Genomic DNA, 18,987 nt, shown 5'->3' with positions numbered 1-18,987 from the left:
GCCTTGGCCTCCCAAAGTGCTGGGGTTACAGGCATGAGCCACCATGCCCAGCCAAACCCAACAATTTTTTTAAAAATGTTATTTTGGGGTGATTTTTAAAAATCATTTAAAGAGATGGGGTGTCGCTCTGTTGCCCAGGCTGACATGCATTGGCTGTTCACAAGCACTGTCGTGCACTATTTCCTCAAATTCCTGAGCTCAAGCAGTCCTCCCCACTTGGCTTCCTGAGTAGCTGGAACTATTAGGCATGGGCCGCTGTACCCAACATGGGGTGATCTTTTGAAACACAATCCTCTGGAAGCTTGGGACTCCAGATATACTGACAGTTATTTCTATTTAGCCCTGAGATGTTGAATAATAATGAACAAGACTACTGGGCACAGTGACTCACACCTATAATCCCAGCACTTTGGGAGGCCAAGGCAGGAGGATCATCTGAGGTCAGGAGTTCGAGACCAGCCTGGCCAACATGGTGAAACCCCATCTCTAGTAAAATTACAAAAATTAACCAGGCGTGGTGGCGGGTGCCTGTAATCCTGGCTACTTGGAAGGGAGGCAGGAGAATCGCTTGAACCCAGGAGGCAGAGTTGTAGTGAGCAGAGATTGCACCACTGCACTCCCAGCCTGGGCGACAGACCAAGACCCTGTCTCAAAAGAAAAACAAAAAAACAAAAAACCAACAGTGAGCAAAACTGATACAGTCCCAGCAAGGAGAACCATAGTTTCTTTGATAGTGGTAAAAGGAGGAAAGAGCTGGGTGCAATGGTGCATGCCTGTATTCCCAGCACTTAGGGAGGCCAAAGTGGGAGGATTGCTTGAGTGCAAGAATTTGAGATCTGCCTGGGCAACATAGTGGTACCTCATCTCTACCAAGAAAAGATGAAAGAATTTGAAAGCAGAAGGCAAGAGAAGTTCTTAACATAATAGCCATGTCATAATAGCCTAAATAGCTTATTTTACCATCAGTTGGTCAAGTTATGATACCTGTGAAATAAAGTATGTATGAAACCAACGCTACTAATGTTTTGAAATTCTAGAAAGACACGGCAGTTCTCAGCTTAGTTGTTTTTACTACTGGAATAAGGATTAAGAGCTTTATAGCTTCTGAGAATATGCCAGACTAAGTCACAAGTGATGTCACAGCAAGTGGGGCTTTTAATAATATCTCTCTAATAGGTAGGAGTTCATACTTAACTACCCCCAGTGTTGTAAATTACATGTATGTTTAGGAAAAGAGCAAAATAATTTCTCTCTGGGAATGTTTAACAAATGAGGCCAGAATCCTAGCTCATTAGTTTTTGAAAATTGAGGAATAAGGCAGGGCATGATGGCTCACGCCTGTAATCACAGCACTTTGGGAGGCCAAGGCAGGAGAATCACTTGGGCCTAGAAGTTTAAGACCAGCCTTAGTAACATAGGGAGACCCTTTCTCTACAAAAAATTTAAAAATTAGCTACTCAGGAGACTGAGGTGGGAGGATCTCTTGGGCCTAGGAGATTGAGACTGCAGTGAGCCACGAACGATTGCACCACTGCACTCCAGCCTGGGTGACAGAGTGAGACCCTGTCTCAAAAAATAAAAGCAAAAATAAATACAAGAAAAGAGGCTAGGCGCGGTGGCCCATGCCTGTAATCCCAGGTCTTTGGGAGGCTGAGGCGGGTGGATCATGAGGTCAGCAGTTTGAGACCAGTCTGGCCAACATAGTGAAACCCCATCTCTACTATAAATACAGAAAATTAGCCAGGTGTGGTGGCGGGCACATGTAATTCCAGCGACTCGGGAGGCAGGAGAATCACTTAAACCTCAGAAGAGGTTGCAGTGAGCCAAGATTGCACCATTGCCCTCCAGCCCGGGTGACAGTGCAAGAGTCCGACTCAAAAAAGACTTTGGCTTTGCCTTATCTGTGCTATCTACCTAATACTGGTGTGTTTATATCTGGGAATAAAATAATCACTTAAAGTTGTTCTCAGATATAACTTCCTGATAAATGGCATACAATTCCCAAATCTCCATCCAGTAATGTCTCTGTTTGTCTTGGCACTGGGCGGGCAGTTCCTAAGCAGTAAGTGGCACTCATTTGAGCAAGGAAGAATTCCTTACCTTAGAAATAACTTGTAATATATATTATCCAGCCAGGACCAGAATAGAAAGAGCTTCTGCATGAAAAATCTTCCAGATTCCAAAATTACCCATGATTTATTTTTTATTTATTTTTAATTTGTTTGAGACAGAGTCTTGCTCTGTCACCCAGGCTGGAGTATAGTGATGCAATCTTGGCTCATTGCAACCTCTGCCTCCCAGGTTCAGGTGATTGTTGTGCCTCAGCATCCTGAATAGCTGGGATTACAGGCATGTACTACCATGCCCGGCTAATTTTTGTATTTTTAGTAGAGACAGGATTTCTCCATGTTGGCCAGGCTGGTCTCAAACTTTTGGCCTCAAGTGATCTGCCCACCCAAAATTGCCCATGTTAATCATAGACGGGAAGTATAAAGGAATATAGATATGAGAAGTAAATCACACTTTAAAAATGAATTCAGGCCGGGCACAGTGGCTCACGCCTGTAATCCCAACACTTTGGGAGGCAGAGGCAGGCAGATCACGAGGTCAGGACTTTGAGACCAGCCTGGCCAAAACAGTGAAACCACATCTCTACTAAAAATACCAAAAAAAATTAGCCAAGCGCCATGCCGGTTACCTGTAATTCCAGCTACTGGGGAGGCTGAGGCAGGAGAATCGCTTGAACCCAGGAGATGGAGGTTCCAGTGAGCTGAGATCACACCATTGCACTCCAGCCTAGGCGACAGAGTCAGACTGCATCTCAAAAAAAAGAATGCAGACACTTTATTCAGGCCTAACCATTACTCCTCATATTCGGGGTTAGAGAATGAAAGGCTCTTTTCTCCCTCTAGTGGTTTCTTTTTCTGTATTTCTACCTTCTCAGCTTGCTGTGTCTATGGCCGGCAATCTAGACAAACTTAATAATAGTTCACAAGATAGTCATTCTTATCTCTCTGTCCCCCTATTCTGTTTCCTTACCTAAGTTTGGTTGATTTTAGCAACGCAGATTTACCCTGTTGAGAAATTGAATGCTTATTCCAGTGATCAGGGTTGCCCTATTCAAAAGGTATTCATGTCCTGACTGGGCATGGTGGCTCACACCTGTAATTCCAACACTTTGGGTGGCTGAGGCAGCAGGATCACTTGAACCTGGGAGTTCAAGACTAGCCTGGGCAGCATAGCAAGACCCCCACCACTTTCCAAAAAATTCAGAAATTATCCAGGCACTCAGGAGGCTGAGGCTGGGGGATCTCTTGGAGCCAGGAGTTTGAGAATGCAGCAAGTACCACTACGCTCCAGCCTGGGCAATAGAATGAGACCCTGCCTCAAAAAAAAAAAAAAAAAAATCCATGTGCCAACAGCAGCTAGGACAAGAAACCCTGAGAAGTGGACAGCTAGTGATCTGTGATCATTAAGGGTTTAAGTTGATTATTTAAGGCCAAATGGGAGGCCAAGGCAGGAGGGTCACTTAAGACCAGCTCGGGCAACATAGTAAGACCCTATGTCTACAAAAAGTATGAAAATTAGCCGGGCATGGTGGCACATGCCTATAGTCCCAGTTACTCAGGAGGCTGAGGTGGGAGGATCACTTGAGCCCAGTAGGTCAAGGCTGCAGTGAGCTGTGATCGGGCCACAGGACTCCAGCCTGGGTGACAGAGTGAGATCCTATCTCAAGAGGGGAAAAAAAAAAGGACCAAAGAACAATCGACCTAAATACTCCCAACTACACTGACAATCTCAAGGAAGGTAGGATCTGGGAATGTATCTTTGAAGTCAGAGGAGAATTAGAAAATACAGTCATTGATTTGGGAACCTGAAGCAATTAGAGTTTCTGGAATTCTTGTTACTAGGTCTGAAGCAGTATGTGCCATTTTTTATCATCTTACACAAATAAGCATGATGCTTTTAAGGCTAACCCCAGAATAACCTAAATTAGAGTTATCTAGTAAATAGGATTAGGAGTAAGAGGAACCAATGTGGGAGATTTAGATTTCAAAGTAATTTCTAGACTCTTTGAGGTAAGATGCTGGATAAAACGCCAGTAAGTAGATGCAAGTTCAATATATTTGTTTCTGGAGGTTTAATCCTTTTCTATAAGGCTGTAGACATTATGCTTGACACTATTCCGTCAAATTATTAATACTTCCTTCTTTTGTGTATTCGTCAGTACCTACTCTTGATGGGATAGACTATTTTTTTTTTTTTTTTTTTTTTTTTTTTTTTGAGATGAAATCTTGCTCTGTTGCCCAGGCTGGAGTGCAGTGGTGCGATCTCGGCTCACTGCAACCTCTATCTCATGGGTTCAAGAGATTCTCCTGCCTCAGCTTCCTGAGTAGCTGGGACTACAGGCGTGTGCCCCAATGCCCAGCTAATTTTTGTATTTTTAGTAGAGGCAGGGTTTCACCATGTCGGCCAGGCTGGTCTCGAACTCCTGACTCCAGGTGATCCACCCGCCTCGGCCTCCCAAAGTGCTAGGATTACAGGAGTGAACCACTGTACCCGGCCCCCCTTGGATTTTTTTTAATTCAGCATAGATAAGAAATTTTCTTAACTTTTGTTGGAAATAGCTTATTTTTTCCTTTTCTTGTCTAGTGAGCCAGAGCGAGGAAGGCTAACTCCCTCACCAGACATCATTGTTTTGTCTGACAATGAGGCTTCCAGTCCCCGTTCCAGTTCCAGAATGGAAGAAAGACTCAAAGCAGCCAACCTAGAGATGTTTAAGGTAAAAAGAAAGAAGAATTTCTTTTTTCATGTTACACTCCTTCTATTTTATTTAATTCCTCAAGAGTCTTAGTTCTGTTTTTTGACTGTTTACTGTTCGGATATAAATACCCATTGATGAAAACTTTATAGTGACTCTCGACTTCAAGGACTTTTAAAAGGAACTGTTAGAATCAAGTGGAGACGACAGTTTGAAAAGCATGTGCGTAGGCCTTTATACTCAATGTTATTTATCTTTGAAAAATGAAAACAAAAGTTCATAATTAAGTCATATAAAGTAAACCCTTGGCTAGAAGGATACCTTCTGCACTCTAACCTGAGTACCTGAGTATGAAGGGATTCCTAAGTTTTTGTGTATATCTAGAGGAAATGTGGCTTTAAGAGATTTAGGAATATTTTAAAAGAAGACAGTGTGGCCAGGCGCTGTGGCTCACGCCTGTAATCCCAGCACTTTGGGATGCCAAGGCGGGCGGATCACGAGGTCAGGAGATCGAGACCATCCTGGCTAATACGGTGAAACCCCGTCTCTACTAAAAATACAAAAAAATTAGTCGGGCGTAGTGGCGGGCGCCTGCAGTCCCAGCTACTCGGGAGGCTGAGGCAGGAGAATGGCGTGAACCCAGGAGGCGGAGCTTGCAGTGAGCTGAGATGGCGCCACTGCACTCCAGCCTGAGTGACAGAGCGTGACTCCGTCTCAAAAACAAAAAAACAAAACAAAACAAAAAAAACAATGTTTCTCTTTAGTCATTCTTCTTTTTGCCAGGAATCTGACTGATTAGCATTTATATGTGGTCTCTCCTTTAATTCTGTAAGCATTTCTTTGAGTACCTACTGAATGCCAGGCACTTTGCCAGACCCCAGTGATACAAAGATAATCCTATTGCCACTTTTGCTTCTTGTGAAAGATGAAGGTTTCAGAGCTAAGAAGTAAAGATTGTCTCTTGCAGGAAGGAATTCTGGGTACCTGCTGCCGTAGCTGACAGTCTTGTTGTTTCCTTAGGGGAAAGGCATTGAGGAACGGCAGCAGCTTATCAAGCAGCTGAGGGATGAGCTACGATTGGAAGAAGCCCGACTGGTCCTGTTAAAGAAACTGAGACAGAGTCAGCTACAGAAAGAGAATGTGGTCCAGAAGGTAATGTGCCCTAGAAATAAGGGACTAAGGGAAAGTAGAGAAAAACTGGTTTGAGAGTAGGTTACCCCAGGTGGGTTCAGGTGGGTGGCCCATTTCTTCCTGGGTCCATAGTTTTTTAGTCTGTAGTAGTAGTGATTTTTTTTTTTTTTTTAATCTCAGGCCTTAAGAAAACCTTGACTCCCTTTTTCTGGTTTTTTCTGCTGGTTGACAAGAACTTCCCACTGACAAGGAACTTTTAAAGTCTAGAAATGTACCAGACTTCCACCTCTGATTATTGGCCTTTTCCACAGTCTTATTTTCTCTTCCCTCTCCCAGACTCCAGTTGTACAGAATGCAGCATCTATTGTTCAGCCATCTCCTGCCCATGTGGGACAGCAGGGCCTATCTAAGCTTCCCTCCCGGCCTGGGGCCCAGGGGGTTGAACCTCAAAATTTGAGAACATTACAGGTATGTGACCCATAGTGGGATCTTAGTGTTGGAGGACCCTGTCTAATCCTGTCTGTTTTTGGGCTTTTGTGAAGATTATAGAAGAACCTGGCCATGATAGAGGTGTTATTATTACTGATTGTTCTGTTGGTCCATTATGGCATGATTTAGTCTTCAGTAGAAAGATCAGTAACTTTTATCTTTCCACTGTAGTTTTTCTTATCTAGGGAATGCTTCCAGTTTCTCTAGAGAAGGGATAGTTTTCTGTCTAACCCTATAGGATTAGATAGTTTATATGAAAAAAAGCCAAGGACTTCCTAGCCACTAATCAGGGTTTACAGTGATGGTAGATTTATCTCATAGACCATTAAATGAAATTACCAAGTCTGGGTGTGTTCCTATGTTTCTACTCAGGTATTACAGGCAGTGTTTTCCTTTTTGCATTTCATGCTGTGTTATACACAGCGTACAACCTGTGATTAGTTCTTTTCCTCTTCTTCCGCTCCAGGGTCACAGTGTCATCCGTTCAGCTACCAATACCACCCTTCCACACATGTTGATGTCTCAACGTGTTATTGCACCAAACCCAGCCCAGCTACAGGGTCAGCGGGGTCCACCTAAGCCTGGCCTTGTACGCACCACAACACCCAACATGAATCCTGCCATCAATTACCAACCGGTAAGAGAGAGCTGAGCCCTAATGTGGAAACAGAGAAATCCTTTATTTGCTTTGCTTGTCGAAAGAGCCATAGGTTTTAAGTTTTTATACATAGATAAACTCTAGGACAGAAGTGGTTATTTGGGTAGGAATTTAATTGAGAGCAGTCCCAAAAGTAGAAGCTTTGAGGAATTATATTAAAATAGTAGTAGAGAAGAGAGGTTATACAGCAGAGCAGCAGTAAGCTAAAAATCTGCCTAGAAGAGAGTGATCTAGGGAATAAGAAGCACAAGAATGTGTGACAGAAAGCAAAATCTTTATTTCTCTCTCTCTTTTTTTTTTTTTTTTTTGAGATGGAGTCTCACTCTGTTGCCCAGGCTGGAGTACAATGGCATGATCTTGGCTCACTGCAACCTCCAACTCCTGGGTTCAAGGAATTTCCAGCTAATTTTTTGTATTTGTTGTAGAGACGGGGTTTTACTATGTTGGCCAGGCTGGTCTCAAACTCCTGACCTCAAGTAATCTGCCCGCCTCGGCCTCCCAGAGTGTTAAGATTATAGGTGTGAGCCACCACGCCTGGCCTTTATTTCTTTCTTAGCAATTTTAGCTCATGGTCATCATCATTTTCCTTTCCTATGTGTCAGAGTTCTTTTTCAATGAATAAGTTGACCACCTCCTATTTTGGAGAAGCGAAATAGTCCAAACCAGGATCAGACATTGTCCTCTGCCAAGAACGTAAGAATTGGTCCTTTCTCCTACATTCCATGATTGACCCCATTCTCAATCTATTTCAGCAGTCAAGTTCTTCTGTTCCATGTCAGCGTACAACATCCTCTGCCATCTATATGAACCTTGCCTCTCATATCCAGCCAGGGACCGTGAACAGAGTGTCCTCGCCACTTCCTAGCCCCAGCGCCATGACTGATGCTGCCAACTCACAGGCTGCAGCCAAATTGGCTCTTCGCAAACAGCTGGAAAAGACACTCCTGGAGATCCCACCCCCTAAACCTCCAGCTCCCTTACTTCACTTCTTGCCTAGTGCAGCCAATAGCGAGTTCATCTACATGGTAGGCTTGGAAGAAGTCGTACAAAGTGTCATTGACAGCCAAGGTAAGGCTATTTTTTGAGCAAGTGGTTGCCAAGCCTAATTGACATAGGCAGAGTATCAGAGGGTACTGTACAATATTAAATAACTTCTCCTTCCTGTTACCAAGCCACCTCCCCTCCCTTCTTTACAGGCTGTTTGGGAGCAACATGTTAGAAGTGGAGTGTGTGTGTGTGTGTTTTTGTTTTTTGTTTGAGATGGAGTCTCGCTGTGTTGCCCAGGCTGGAGTGCAGTGGCACAATCTCAGCACACTGCAATCTCTGCCTTCCGAGTTCTGGCAGTTCTCCTGCCCCAGCCTCCCATGTAGCTAGGACTACAGGCACACGCCACCACACCTCGTTAATTTTTGTATTTTTAGTAGAGACAGGGTTTCATCGTGTTGGCCAGGCTGGTCTGGAACACCTGACATCAGGTGATCTGCCCACCTCGGCTTCCTAAAGTGCTAGAATTACAGGCATGAGCCACTGCACCTGGCCAGCTGGCTGGGGCCGGCCGTTCTGTCTGTCTGTCTGTCTTCAGCTTGTTTTTTTTTCCCTGCGTTAGGTCAGGTATCATTGAGGCTTGATGTTTTTATTTGTATTGTATCTATCTTGTATGTTTTTTTAGGACAGTAAGTTCTCACTTAACATCATCAGTAGTTTCTTAGAAACTATGACTTTAAGTGAAACAGCTGTGGTGAAGGGGGTCCTCAAATAACACCATTTTATTATAACATTGGTAAGAAAAAAAGATTGGTTTTGTAGTATGTCGTTTCACTTAAATCACAGTCTCTAAGAACCTGTCAGCAACACTGAGGACTGACTGTATTTTGTTTAGTTCTTTTAAATGGTGGCTAGCATGATGCTTGCATAATTTGATAATAGAACTTCTTTCTCTTTTTTTTGTTGTTTGTTTTTTTGAGACAGGGTCTGACCCTATTGTCCAGGCTTGAGTGCAATGGTGTGATCTGAGCTCTCTGCAGCCTTGAACTCCCAGGCTCAAGCCATCCTCCCATTTCAGCCTCCTGAGTAACTGGGACCACTGCCATGTACCACCATGCTAGTTTTTTTCTTTTGTTGGTTTTTTTTTTTTTTTGGAGACAGAGTCTTACTCTGTCACCCAGGCTAGAGTGCAGTGGCATGATCTTGGCTGGCTCACTACCTCTGCCTCTCTGTTTCAAGCAATTCTTTTTTTTTTGAGATGGAATCTTGCTCTGTTGCCGAGGCTAGACAGTACAGTGGCATGATCTCAGCTCACTGCAACCTCCACCTCCTGGGTTCAAGCGATTCTCCTGCCTCAGCCTCCCGAGTAGCTGGGATTACAGGTGCCTGCCACCACGCCTGGCTAATTTTTGTTTTTAGTAGAGATGGGATTTCACAATGTTGGTCAGGCTGGTCTTGAACTCCTGACCTCAGGTGATCCACCTGCCTCGGCTTCCCAAAGTGCTGAGGTTACAGGCGTGAGCCACTGTGCCCTGTCCAAGCAATTCTTTTGCCTCGGCTTCCAAAGTAGCTGGCATTACAGATGTGTTCTACTACATCTAGCTAATTTTTTCTGTTTTTAGTAGAGATAGGATTTTGCTATGTTGGCCAGGCTGGTCTCAAACTCCTGGCCTCAAGTAATCTGCCTGCCTCAGCCTCCCAAAGTGTTGGAATTACAGGTGTGAGCCACCATGCCTGGCGGGGAACTTCTGTTTTTAATGTCAGTGTTTTTGCAACATTGTACTAAATTACTGTATTTAGTCTTTGACCTACCAATGCTTACAGTTGAGAAACTAGACACACTTACATAGATAACTAAGAAAGACCATATAAAAAGCTATAAACCAATACTAAACCATACTATAGAGTATTAACAACATATAGTCTAGACTAACTGAAGTTATTAAACTTGAATTTCTAAACATGTAGACTTCTGAGAAAGCCTGCCAGTAAAGGAAAATGCCCAGAGGAGTCAGTATTAGCTATAAATAGATCACAAAGTGAATAATTCAGACACTGATAACTATTTAAAACCATAAATGTATATGACAGGGTAAGTACAGTCTGAGGTAAGGAGATACTAAGAAGCAGAAGTATTGGTTGAGTAAGACAGGGTCCTTTGACTTTGAATTGACACAGTATTTTCCTTCTCAGTGTGATACAGTAGAAAATCAGGAAACATCCCAGCTTTATCAGAAGCTACCTTTGTTGTTGTTGTTGTTGTTCTTGTTGTTTGAGACTGAGTCTTGTTCTGTTGCCCAGGCTGGAGTGCAGTGGCACAGTTTTGGCTCACTGCAACCTCTACCTCCCAGGTTCAAGTGATTCTCCTGCCTCAGCCTCCTGAATAGCTGGGATTACAGGCGCGTGCCACCACGCCCGCCTAATTTTTTTGTATTTTTAGTAGAGACGGGGTTTCACCATGTTGGTCAGGCTGGTCTTGAATCCTGACCTCATTAGCCATCCACCTCCGCCTCCCAAAGTGCTGGGATTGTAGGTGTGAGCCACCGTGCCCAGCCAGAAGCTACATTTCTTCGACTTCTTTCCTCATTTGAAAATGAGGATGGCACTGTCTGAATTCCCTGAAGTGATATTGTTATAATCAGATGAAATAAAAGTATTTTGTAAATTATAGAATATCTTTTTTGTAGAGTCTCTTTCTTTAATTCAACAGAATTAAACTCCTGGAAAAGATCTGTTTGATTAAGAGAAACAGAGGCGATAGGAAATGTAGAGCCACTGACTGTTTTTGTTGGTGTCTAGGCAAAAGCTGTGCCTCACTTCTGCGGGTTGAACCCTTTGTATGTGCCCAGTGCCGCACAGATTTCACCCCTCACTGGAAGCAGGAAAAGAATGGTAAGATTCTATGTGAGCAGTGTATGACCTCCAACCAGAAGAAGGCTCTAAAAGCTGAACACACCAACCGGCTGAAAAATGCATTTGTGAAAGCCCTACAGCAGGAACAGGTAAGAATTCTGGCTGCTCTCTGGCCACCTGTCCCAGTTTTTTTTTCCCCAAAGGGTCATGCCTTCTAGTTTGCAGGAGTAGTTCATGTGATCCCTACAGGTCCAGAGGTTCCCTTTTTGTCTCCTTATCATTCTGTCCCATTTCCATTTGAGCGAGTATTCTGATTAAGAACACGGTAAAATATAATGGCTGAGGTTAACAGAAAGGGACAGAAAGCTTGGGGCTCTTGACTTTTCCATAGCACTCTATTCTCATCTTCATTTTCTCCTAAAACAAATAATAGATTTTGGTGGGAGGAATTTATATTTGTACTATAAATCTCTTTGAAACAGTTATTTACAGTGCATATTTGACAAGAAGTGATAAAGAGTGAATTATGAAGTAGCCCAGTGAAGAGTAGTGGTTCTGGAGTATGTGAACATCTCATGTAGCAGTTAGAAGATGAGAGTATCTTAGAGAGGGAAAAATGTGTTGGGAAACTCAGATCCTTTTCTTCCTATTTCCCACTCCACCTATCAGACTCCCTTGTTTGAGTAGCATCATGGACTCCTTGGAAAATCGGGTAGGCAGGAGTCAAAACCCCATTTATGCTCTAGGACTGGTGGTAAACAAATAAATAAATAAAAATTTTTAAAAAGAAAAAGTGTTGAAATAAAACCCCAGTAATTCATCAGCCTTAATTATATCAGTTGGTTCATCACCTCTAGCCAACTTCTGAGAGCCAGCTTTCCTGGAGAAAGAGAGGAGGATCCCTTGATCAATGAAGCAAGTTAGCTGCTTATACCCAGAATCTCAGTGTACCACCCCACCAAACTCTTTTGCCTTTTCCATATCCCACCAACTAGCCAACAACATTAGAGGTTAAGAATACCTCTAGGTTTTCTGGTTAGGAAATTGGGTGGGCCAGGCGCAATGATTCATGCCTGTAATCTCAGCACTTTGGGGAGGCTAAGGTGAGAGGATTGCTTGAGCCCAGGAGTTCAAGACCAGCCTGGGCAACAAAGGCAGATTGTGTCTCTATTAAAAAAAAAAAAAAAAAAGAAGATTGGGTTCTGTCCTACTCATCCTGATCTGATGACTCCCAACAGGAAATTGAACAGCGATTACAGCAGCAGGCAGCCCTCTCCCCCACTACAGCTCCAGCTGTGTCCAGTGTCAGTAAACAAGAGACCATCATGAGACATCATACGCTTCGGCAGGTAAGGAACTTTTTGCCTAATCCTTATTTCTTTAGAAGATTTATCAGCCATTTATCACAGTTTGTCCTTTCTATTGTGGGAAATCATACTCTTCTTCTGTACCCCTTATCTTTGCCCTCACTTAACATTCTATCATAGCAAAGTTGTATCAACTGTCTCCTCATCATTGCAGGCTCCACAGCCCCAGAGCAGTCTCCAGCGTGGCATACCCACATCTGCCCGCTCCATGCTTTCAAACTTTGCACAGGCACCCCAGTTGTCTGTGCCAGGTGGCCTCCTTGGTATGCCAGGTAAGGAGGATTAATCTGAAAACGTTTCCCATGGGTCAACTGTTAGTATACAGTTCTGTAGCAGCGCCTCTAGGGGAATTGTTCCTTCCTTTACTTTCTGTTCTTTCTGTAGGGCATGCACCCTCACTCTTCTGTTACTCAGCAAATGTTTGCTAAATTCATATTACATTCCAGTCACAGTGCACTAGGGTTTTGGTGGTGAAAATGACCCAGATCCTACCATTATAAATTTAACTTTTAATATCCCTTCAGTAGAAATGTGGTTATTGATCTCTTTTGGCCGGGACAGCAGGGTTAACTGTTCAGTTTGAATGATCCAGGGATGCTTCTCCACAATCTGCAGTCTCAAAATCAAAGCTGATTTAATGATTCTCTCTCTCATAATTATTCATCTTCCTCTCACCACTGTTTCACTTGTCTCTCCTATACCATCAGAAGCATGTTCATTATTCTTGGTAGGACTGAAATTTTAGGAAGTCCCCTTTTCCTAAAGCTTAGGAATATGAGTGGGAATTGAAATAAAGTTGCTGTGTGAGGCGCAGTAGCTCACACCCGTAATCCCAGCACTTTGAGAGACCGAGGCAGGCGGATCACTTGAGATCAGGAGTTTGAGACCAGCCTGGCCAACATGGTGAAACCCTGTGTCTACTAAAAATACAAAAATTGGCTATGCGTGGTGGCTCATGCCTGTAATCCCAGCACTTTGGGAGGCCAAAGCGAGTGGATCACCTGAGGTCAGGAGTTCGAGACCACCCTGGCCAACATGATGAAACCCCATCTCTACTAAAAATACAAAAAATTAGCCCAGTGTGGTGGCGGGTGCCTGTAATCCCAGCTACTCAGGAGGCTGAGGCAGGAGAATCGCTTGAACTTAGGAGGCGGGGGTTGCAGTGAGCTGAGATTGCGCCACTGCACTCCAGCCTGGGCAACAAGAGCAAAATTCTGTCTCAAATAAATAAATAACCAGACAAAATTAACTGGCCAGGCGCAGTGGCTCACGACTGTAATCCCAGCACTTTGGGAGGCTGAGGCCAGTGGATCATTTGAGGTCAGGAGTTCAAGACTAGCCTGGCCAACGTGGTGAAACCCCACCTCTACTAAAAATACAAAAAATAGCCGGGCAGTAGTGGCACGTGCCTATAATTCCAGCTACTCTGGAGGCTGAGGCAGGAGAATTGCTTGAGTCTGGAAGGCAGAGGTGAGCCAAGATCGCACCACTGCACTCCAGCCTGGGTGACAGAACGAGACTGCAGCTCAAAAAAGAAAAAGAAAGTTGCTGTTGAAATAAAGCTAACCAAGTGTGGCCAGATACTGGTAAATTCTGCTTCCTTTCCATCTCCAACTCTGCAGCCCAAGGGTAGAGCAGAAGGGAATGTTATTTCCTCTTTTAATACCTGCCCTCCACTTTTGTCTCCTGGGTCCAGGTGTCAACATTGCATACTTGAATACTGGCATCGGAGGACACAAAGGCCCCAGTTTGGCAGACCGACAGCGTGAATACCTTTTAGACATGATCCCTCCCCGGTCTATATCGCAGTCCATCAGTGGACAGAAATAACGCCTGTTCCACTTGTACTGCCCCATCCTTGAATCCTTTATCCCTTTCCTCTTTCATTCCCCCAACTTCTGTCGCATGCAGTGCCTGTACTGGTGCCTACCATACACGGAAAGCAAAACAGAAAAACAGAAGACAAAAAATAGAAATCAGCAAGAAAACACACGCCCTGCCCTGCCACCTCCCCTTTATTTCACACTGCTGCGATCTGTTTTTCTGCCGCTCTGTCTTCTCTCTTCAATTTTCTTTAACAGTGAGGTGGATCTTTACCTCTGATAGAGGTCAGAATGAGGTCCTGGGGAGAATCTAAGCCCTCCAATGTGTGTTTCTAAAGTTGTTTTATGCTATAATTATTACCATTTTTAATGATGTTGTGTGTCCTCCCTTTGTTCAGTGGACGGTTAAACCTTCCCCCACTCAACCAATCTTTTTCTTTTTCCTTTTCTTCCTTTTTTTTTTTTTTTTTTTTTTGTAAACACAAATGATATTCAGTTCAATGATACGAGCATTGCAGATTGCAGTAGGGGTCCCAGCTGCCGAGTAGGACATGACTAAGAGTGTTAGGGGCAGAAGTTTTGAATGCACTTAACCGGAGAAGGGCGTGGGGTTGGGGGTATCGAACAAGGACGAATAGCACCCCACCTGTGGGTGTTTGGGAGCTGGACAATTTGGGTGGCAGTGTTTAGTATTGAAGTTGGACTCTAAGAATGAGGGGAAAGAGCCTGGAGGGAGGAGCTTTAAAACTCAACCACTCTGGAATTTACCCATAGAAGACAGGGAGAGAGAGGTATGAAGATGGGCTTAATTATGAGCCAGGGAGGATTGAAACTAGGTCCTGCCCTTCTGGATCTTGGGGAAATAAGACCAATCTCCTGACCCCAGTGGGAACACGGAAGTCTATTCCAGGCCAACCAGCCCAAAATTATTTCATCTTGTATCCTTTGTAAAATTATCTCTCACTCCACCCTGCTTTTAAAAATTCTAATCTATCCCCTCTAACTATAGCCCCATCTATAATACAGAGGAACGGCTGTTCCAAGACTGTTTGCTGGGTGTCCCACAAATTGGATGGACATGAATGAGTCAAGTGACAACAGGAGGAAATAGAGGAAAGAAGGAATCTCTCTCCCAACAGTTGAGATTCTCGTATTTGCCTATTCTTTCACCCTCTGAGTGCCAGGAGATGAGAGCCTGGGGGCACACAATCAGGTTGGAGTCCTGTCCTTACTCTGCTGCACCAGCTGCAGAACCAACTGCTCAAAGCCAAACAGTTCGTGGCAAAACCAGCTTAGGACCTCTGCTGTACAAATAGTTGTTTCCCGCCCCCAGAATGATACTAATTTTGTCTTTTTTTTTTTTTTTTTTTTTAAGCGCTACTAATGTAGAGAATGAATTGAATTGTGCAATGTTGCTGTTCTGGGGATTGGGGAGATTAGCATCCCATTTGCCCACACTGTGGGAAGAGGGAGTGGACCAGGCTGTTTTTGAAGTAAGGGAAGCCCCTTAAAGGTACGGGTTTCTGTTCTTCTCATAGTGTACACCCACCTGCCTCTCTGACTCCAGAAGCTGCCAGAGTGCACTGGGGGCAATGTTCTCAGCAGAGAAGAATGAGGAGAAGTTTAATATGTTGCCCTTGAAAGTCACCTGAGGAAGTTTCCCCACTTTTATTTTTTAAAATTAACTAATTTTTTTAAAGAAGGCACTTTTAAAATTAACACACACACGAACTGCACATCTTCCCCATAAAATTTGGAGGTGGGGTGGGAGAAAGAGCTAAAATCAGGCTCAGTTCCCCTACTCTGGCCTCTACTCCCTACACCCCAGTGCCACTGTGGGTGACTATACTGGCCCTACGGGCCTTCCTGGCTTTTTTCTTTCCTCCCTTTCCCCCAAATTCATTGAGCACTTAAAGGAGCAGAGATGCAGCCAGTGTCTGGGCTCCCCCAGTGGTGAAATGATCTGGAAGCTAGATGCTAGTAACAGGTAGTGATTGGGTCTTTTCGAGTATTTTTCTGGGGAATGTGGTGCCCCTGACTGTAAGTGGTGGGAGAGGGAGGGGGGGTTAATGGAACTGGGTCTGGGATTATTTTAAAATTATATATATATATATAAAGATATATTCTTACATCTTTTCTTTGCCCTCTGTGCTTTGAAAGCACTGGATAAATTGTTTGGTTTTGCTTTTCTCTCTTCCACAAAATTGGAAGCTTTTTTTAAAAATATTTTCCCTACAAGTCATCTTGCCTTGTGGCATGTCTGTCTAGCCTCTTCCTCCCTCCCTCATGATGAAGTGCCATTTCTGTTACGTCTCCCTCTCCCCAAGCTCAGAGGTGCTCAGAGGTACGAGATGCCCAAGTTTGTCAGTTGAGATTAGAAGTAAGGAACAGAGAATGTGCAATACCGTCTGGCTGTGGGCCGTCCTTGCCCTGCCCTGAGCTGAGTCCTTTCCCTGGGAGCCAGGCCACCTTAGAATGGGGTTTGGAAGTAAGATGTGTAGAGTTGGGGAATCATGGAGAAGGAAAGCGTATAGTCAGTGCCTGCTTAGGTGCTGAGGCCATAGGGGAGATGGTGGAATCTTCCCTGTTTTTATCCCCTCAGGGTCAGTTACATAGAAGCTGCTTCTTGACTAGTATAGCTCGGTGACCCTTTGTTCAACCGCTGAGGTTTGATTTCTTACCCTTTCTTCTCCCCATTTTCATACTCTTCCCAGGGATTAGTGATGGAGGTGAGGTCTCCCTAATCATGATAAAGTATTAACCTTCCACCTCCTCCCTTCCCTCCTCCTCCCTCATCCTTCTGTCTTCCTCAATTCTCTTTCTCTTTTTCATCACTGATTGCCTTGTGTCCCTCCAAGTCTACTTGTTACTATCCATCTCAAGGCTCTGGGCCGTGTAGACACTAAACCTCATGCCCTAAGGACAGGAGGAAAGACCCTCTGTTTGGAACATTATTAGTAGAGTGTGAGGATCCCACCAGTTCTACCTGGCTTCCTCCATCCCCAGGAGGCACTAAAAGCAGTAGTTTAAGGTTGGTGTCTTACTCCCTAGAAGCCTGAAATGGGTGAAATAGTGGTAAGGCTTGGGTAAAACTGGGGGACAGAGGTTCTTATTTGTCGATTTTATTTTATAATTTGACCACGGCATCTGGACTCCCTCTATCCCTGGAATAAGTATTTTTCCCACATTTTTGGATATATGTATGGTAGACAATTTTTTTTTAAGACACAGAGATAAATGTTTTCCTGCTTTGGTTACCTTTCCTTTCCCCTTTAAAAGGAATTAGCTATAGAACTGCTTTGTAAAGATGCTTCTTGATATTTTACTTTTGTTCCTTTTCCCTAATCATTCCCTTTTCTCCCTACTCCTCCAGAAGGCATAACCCTTCTCTCCACACCCCTACCCCCAACCCAGTCCTAGGCTCCCATCCTTTCCATCAAGACCTTCATTAGCTTATGATATTTGCTGCCGAGATGTTATAACAAGGACTCATTCGTGTATATAAGCTATTTCTTGATCCATTTAAAAGGAATTGTACATTGTGTAGAAAAAAAAAAAAAAGCCTGAAAAAGAGAAAAAAAAGCCCTAGCCATGGATATTGTGAAACTGTGTTATGTCATTTTGTAATGTGCCCGTTTGTGTATGATCCGTGCAAAAGGGTTTCTGGGGAAGGGGAGGGGGTAGGGAGGCAGGGCTGTGGAGGGTGGGTAGGGGAGTGGGCCGGGCCCAGCACACTGAGACTGGCAGCTACTCCAACCCCATCCCTCCTTAGAGATGCCACCTCCCCCACCACCCACCCCTAATTTGTGCCTTGCCTCCCCACCCTGGAGTAGTCCCTCCGGGTCACCAGCACTGCCTTGGCAGAGCCCACTCCCTACCCTAACCTGCCCACCCTCCCTATCCCCCAGCATTAGGTTGATACTGTGGGGAAGTGCTGGGGGTTGGGAGGTAGCCGAGGAATGGGGCAGTTCCCGGGGGCATCGAAACCAAGTATTATTATGAATTGTAATTGTATTTGCACTGTTTTTTTTTCCTCTGATTGCATCAGCATATATACAATATACCTATATAACAAAATTCAGTGTCAAGCTTTCTTATGCAAGGGATTTCCCCCACCCCACCTCCTCAAAAAGGAAAGAACCTAGTCTTACGGGCCTTTGAGGGTGGATTGTCAGGGGATGATAGAAAGGATTTTAATAAGTCATCCTGAGGAAATTTCACCTATTGAGAGCCACATCCATCTGCACAGTCTTAGGCTGTGTGAACCGAGGTGAGGCTGAGCTCCTGTGAAAGCCATGACCTCCTGGTCCCGGACTGTGTAGAGTAAAAAGAACCACCAACACAAAAGGGGTTGAGGGGGCTGCAATCTGGAGACCTGGGGTCTCCTCCTAACTTGCTATGTGATCTTTGATTGATAGTTTTCTGGGTCTCAATTTTCTTATCTGTGAAGTGAAGCGGGAGATCATCTGGCCACCAAGTTTAAAATTCTGTACTTCTTTCCTCACCTGCCAAAGCCAAAAAACAACTTGAGGTGAGGAAAGTGTTGGGCCAAGAAACCAGGGAGGAACTGAAAGTGACTCGTGTTGAAGTGGTTATGTGTATGACAGTGCCGTTGGAGAGCTGCCAGTCCTCTACGGTTACCCTTGATTTGGGAGAGGCAGCAGAGTCTTGTCCAGGGTGTCAGACCAGTGACATCTTTGCCTTTATGCCTCTAGTCATCTGAGGGCAGGGACCAGGTCTCAAGCCCCATCTCACAGCCAACCACAGAGCCCTTAAGGGTGGTTGACAACTGAATGCCCCAGGTTGGTGCTCTAGTTATTTACTCCCTTTGTGAGCTACAGGATATGGAACTTCCCCCATCTTGGTGATAAAATAGGAGAGCGCAGACACAGCCCACATTTTGTCTCCTTCCCTCAGATT

General features: G+C 44.4%; 1 protein-coding gene across 1 annotated transcript in view; it reads left to right on the top strand.

The window, feature by feature from the left end:
• Positions 1-17,673, top strand: part of GATAD2B (GATA zinc finger domain containing 2B) — a 98,294-nt gene extending 80,621 nt beyond the window's left edge. The window contains exons 3-11 of the mRNA XM_012000289.1: positions 4,654-4,783; positions 5,783-5,914; positions 6,230-6,361; positions 6,849-7,019; positions 7,793-8,108; positions 10,824-11,026; positions 12,116-12,226; positions 12,399-12,516; positions 13,941-17,673. Coding sequence (XP_011855679.1) covers positions 4,654-4,783; positions 5,783-5,914; positions 6,230-6,361; positions 6,849-7,019; positions 7,793-8,108; positions 10,824-11,026; positions 12,116-12,226; positions 12,399-12,516; positions 13,941-14,074 — 1,447 coding nt within the window. The 3' untranslated portion in view covers positions 14,075-17,673. The remainder of the gene's footprint in view (positions 1-4,653; positions 4,784-5,782; positions 5,915-6,229; positions 6,362-6,848; positions 7,020-7,792; positions 8,109-10,823; positions 11,027-12,115; positions 12,227-12,398; positions 12,517-13,940) is intronic.
• The last annotated feature ends 1,314 nt before the right edge of the window (positions 17,674-18,987 follow it).

This window comes from Mandrillus leucophaeus, unplaced genomic scaffold, assembly GCF_000951045.1.
Source record: "Mandrillus leucophaeus isolate KB7577 unplaced genomic scaffold, Mleu.le_1.0 Scaffold624, whole genome shotgun sequence".
In the NCBI taxonomy this organism is placed as follows: Eukaryota; Metazoa; Chordata; class Mammalia; order Primates; family Cercopithecidae; genus Mandrillus; species Mandrillus leucophaeus.
Note: the sequence above shows the minus strand (reverse complement) of the source record. Positions and strands in the feature narration are given on the sequence as shown.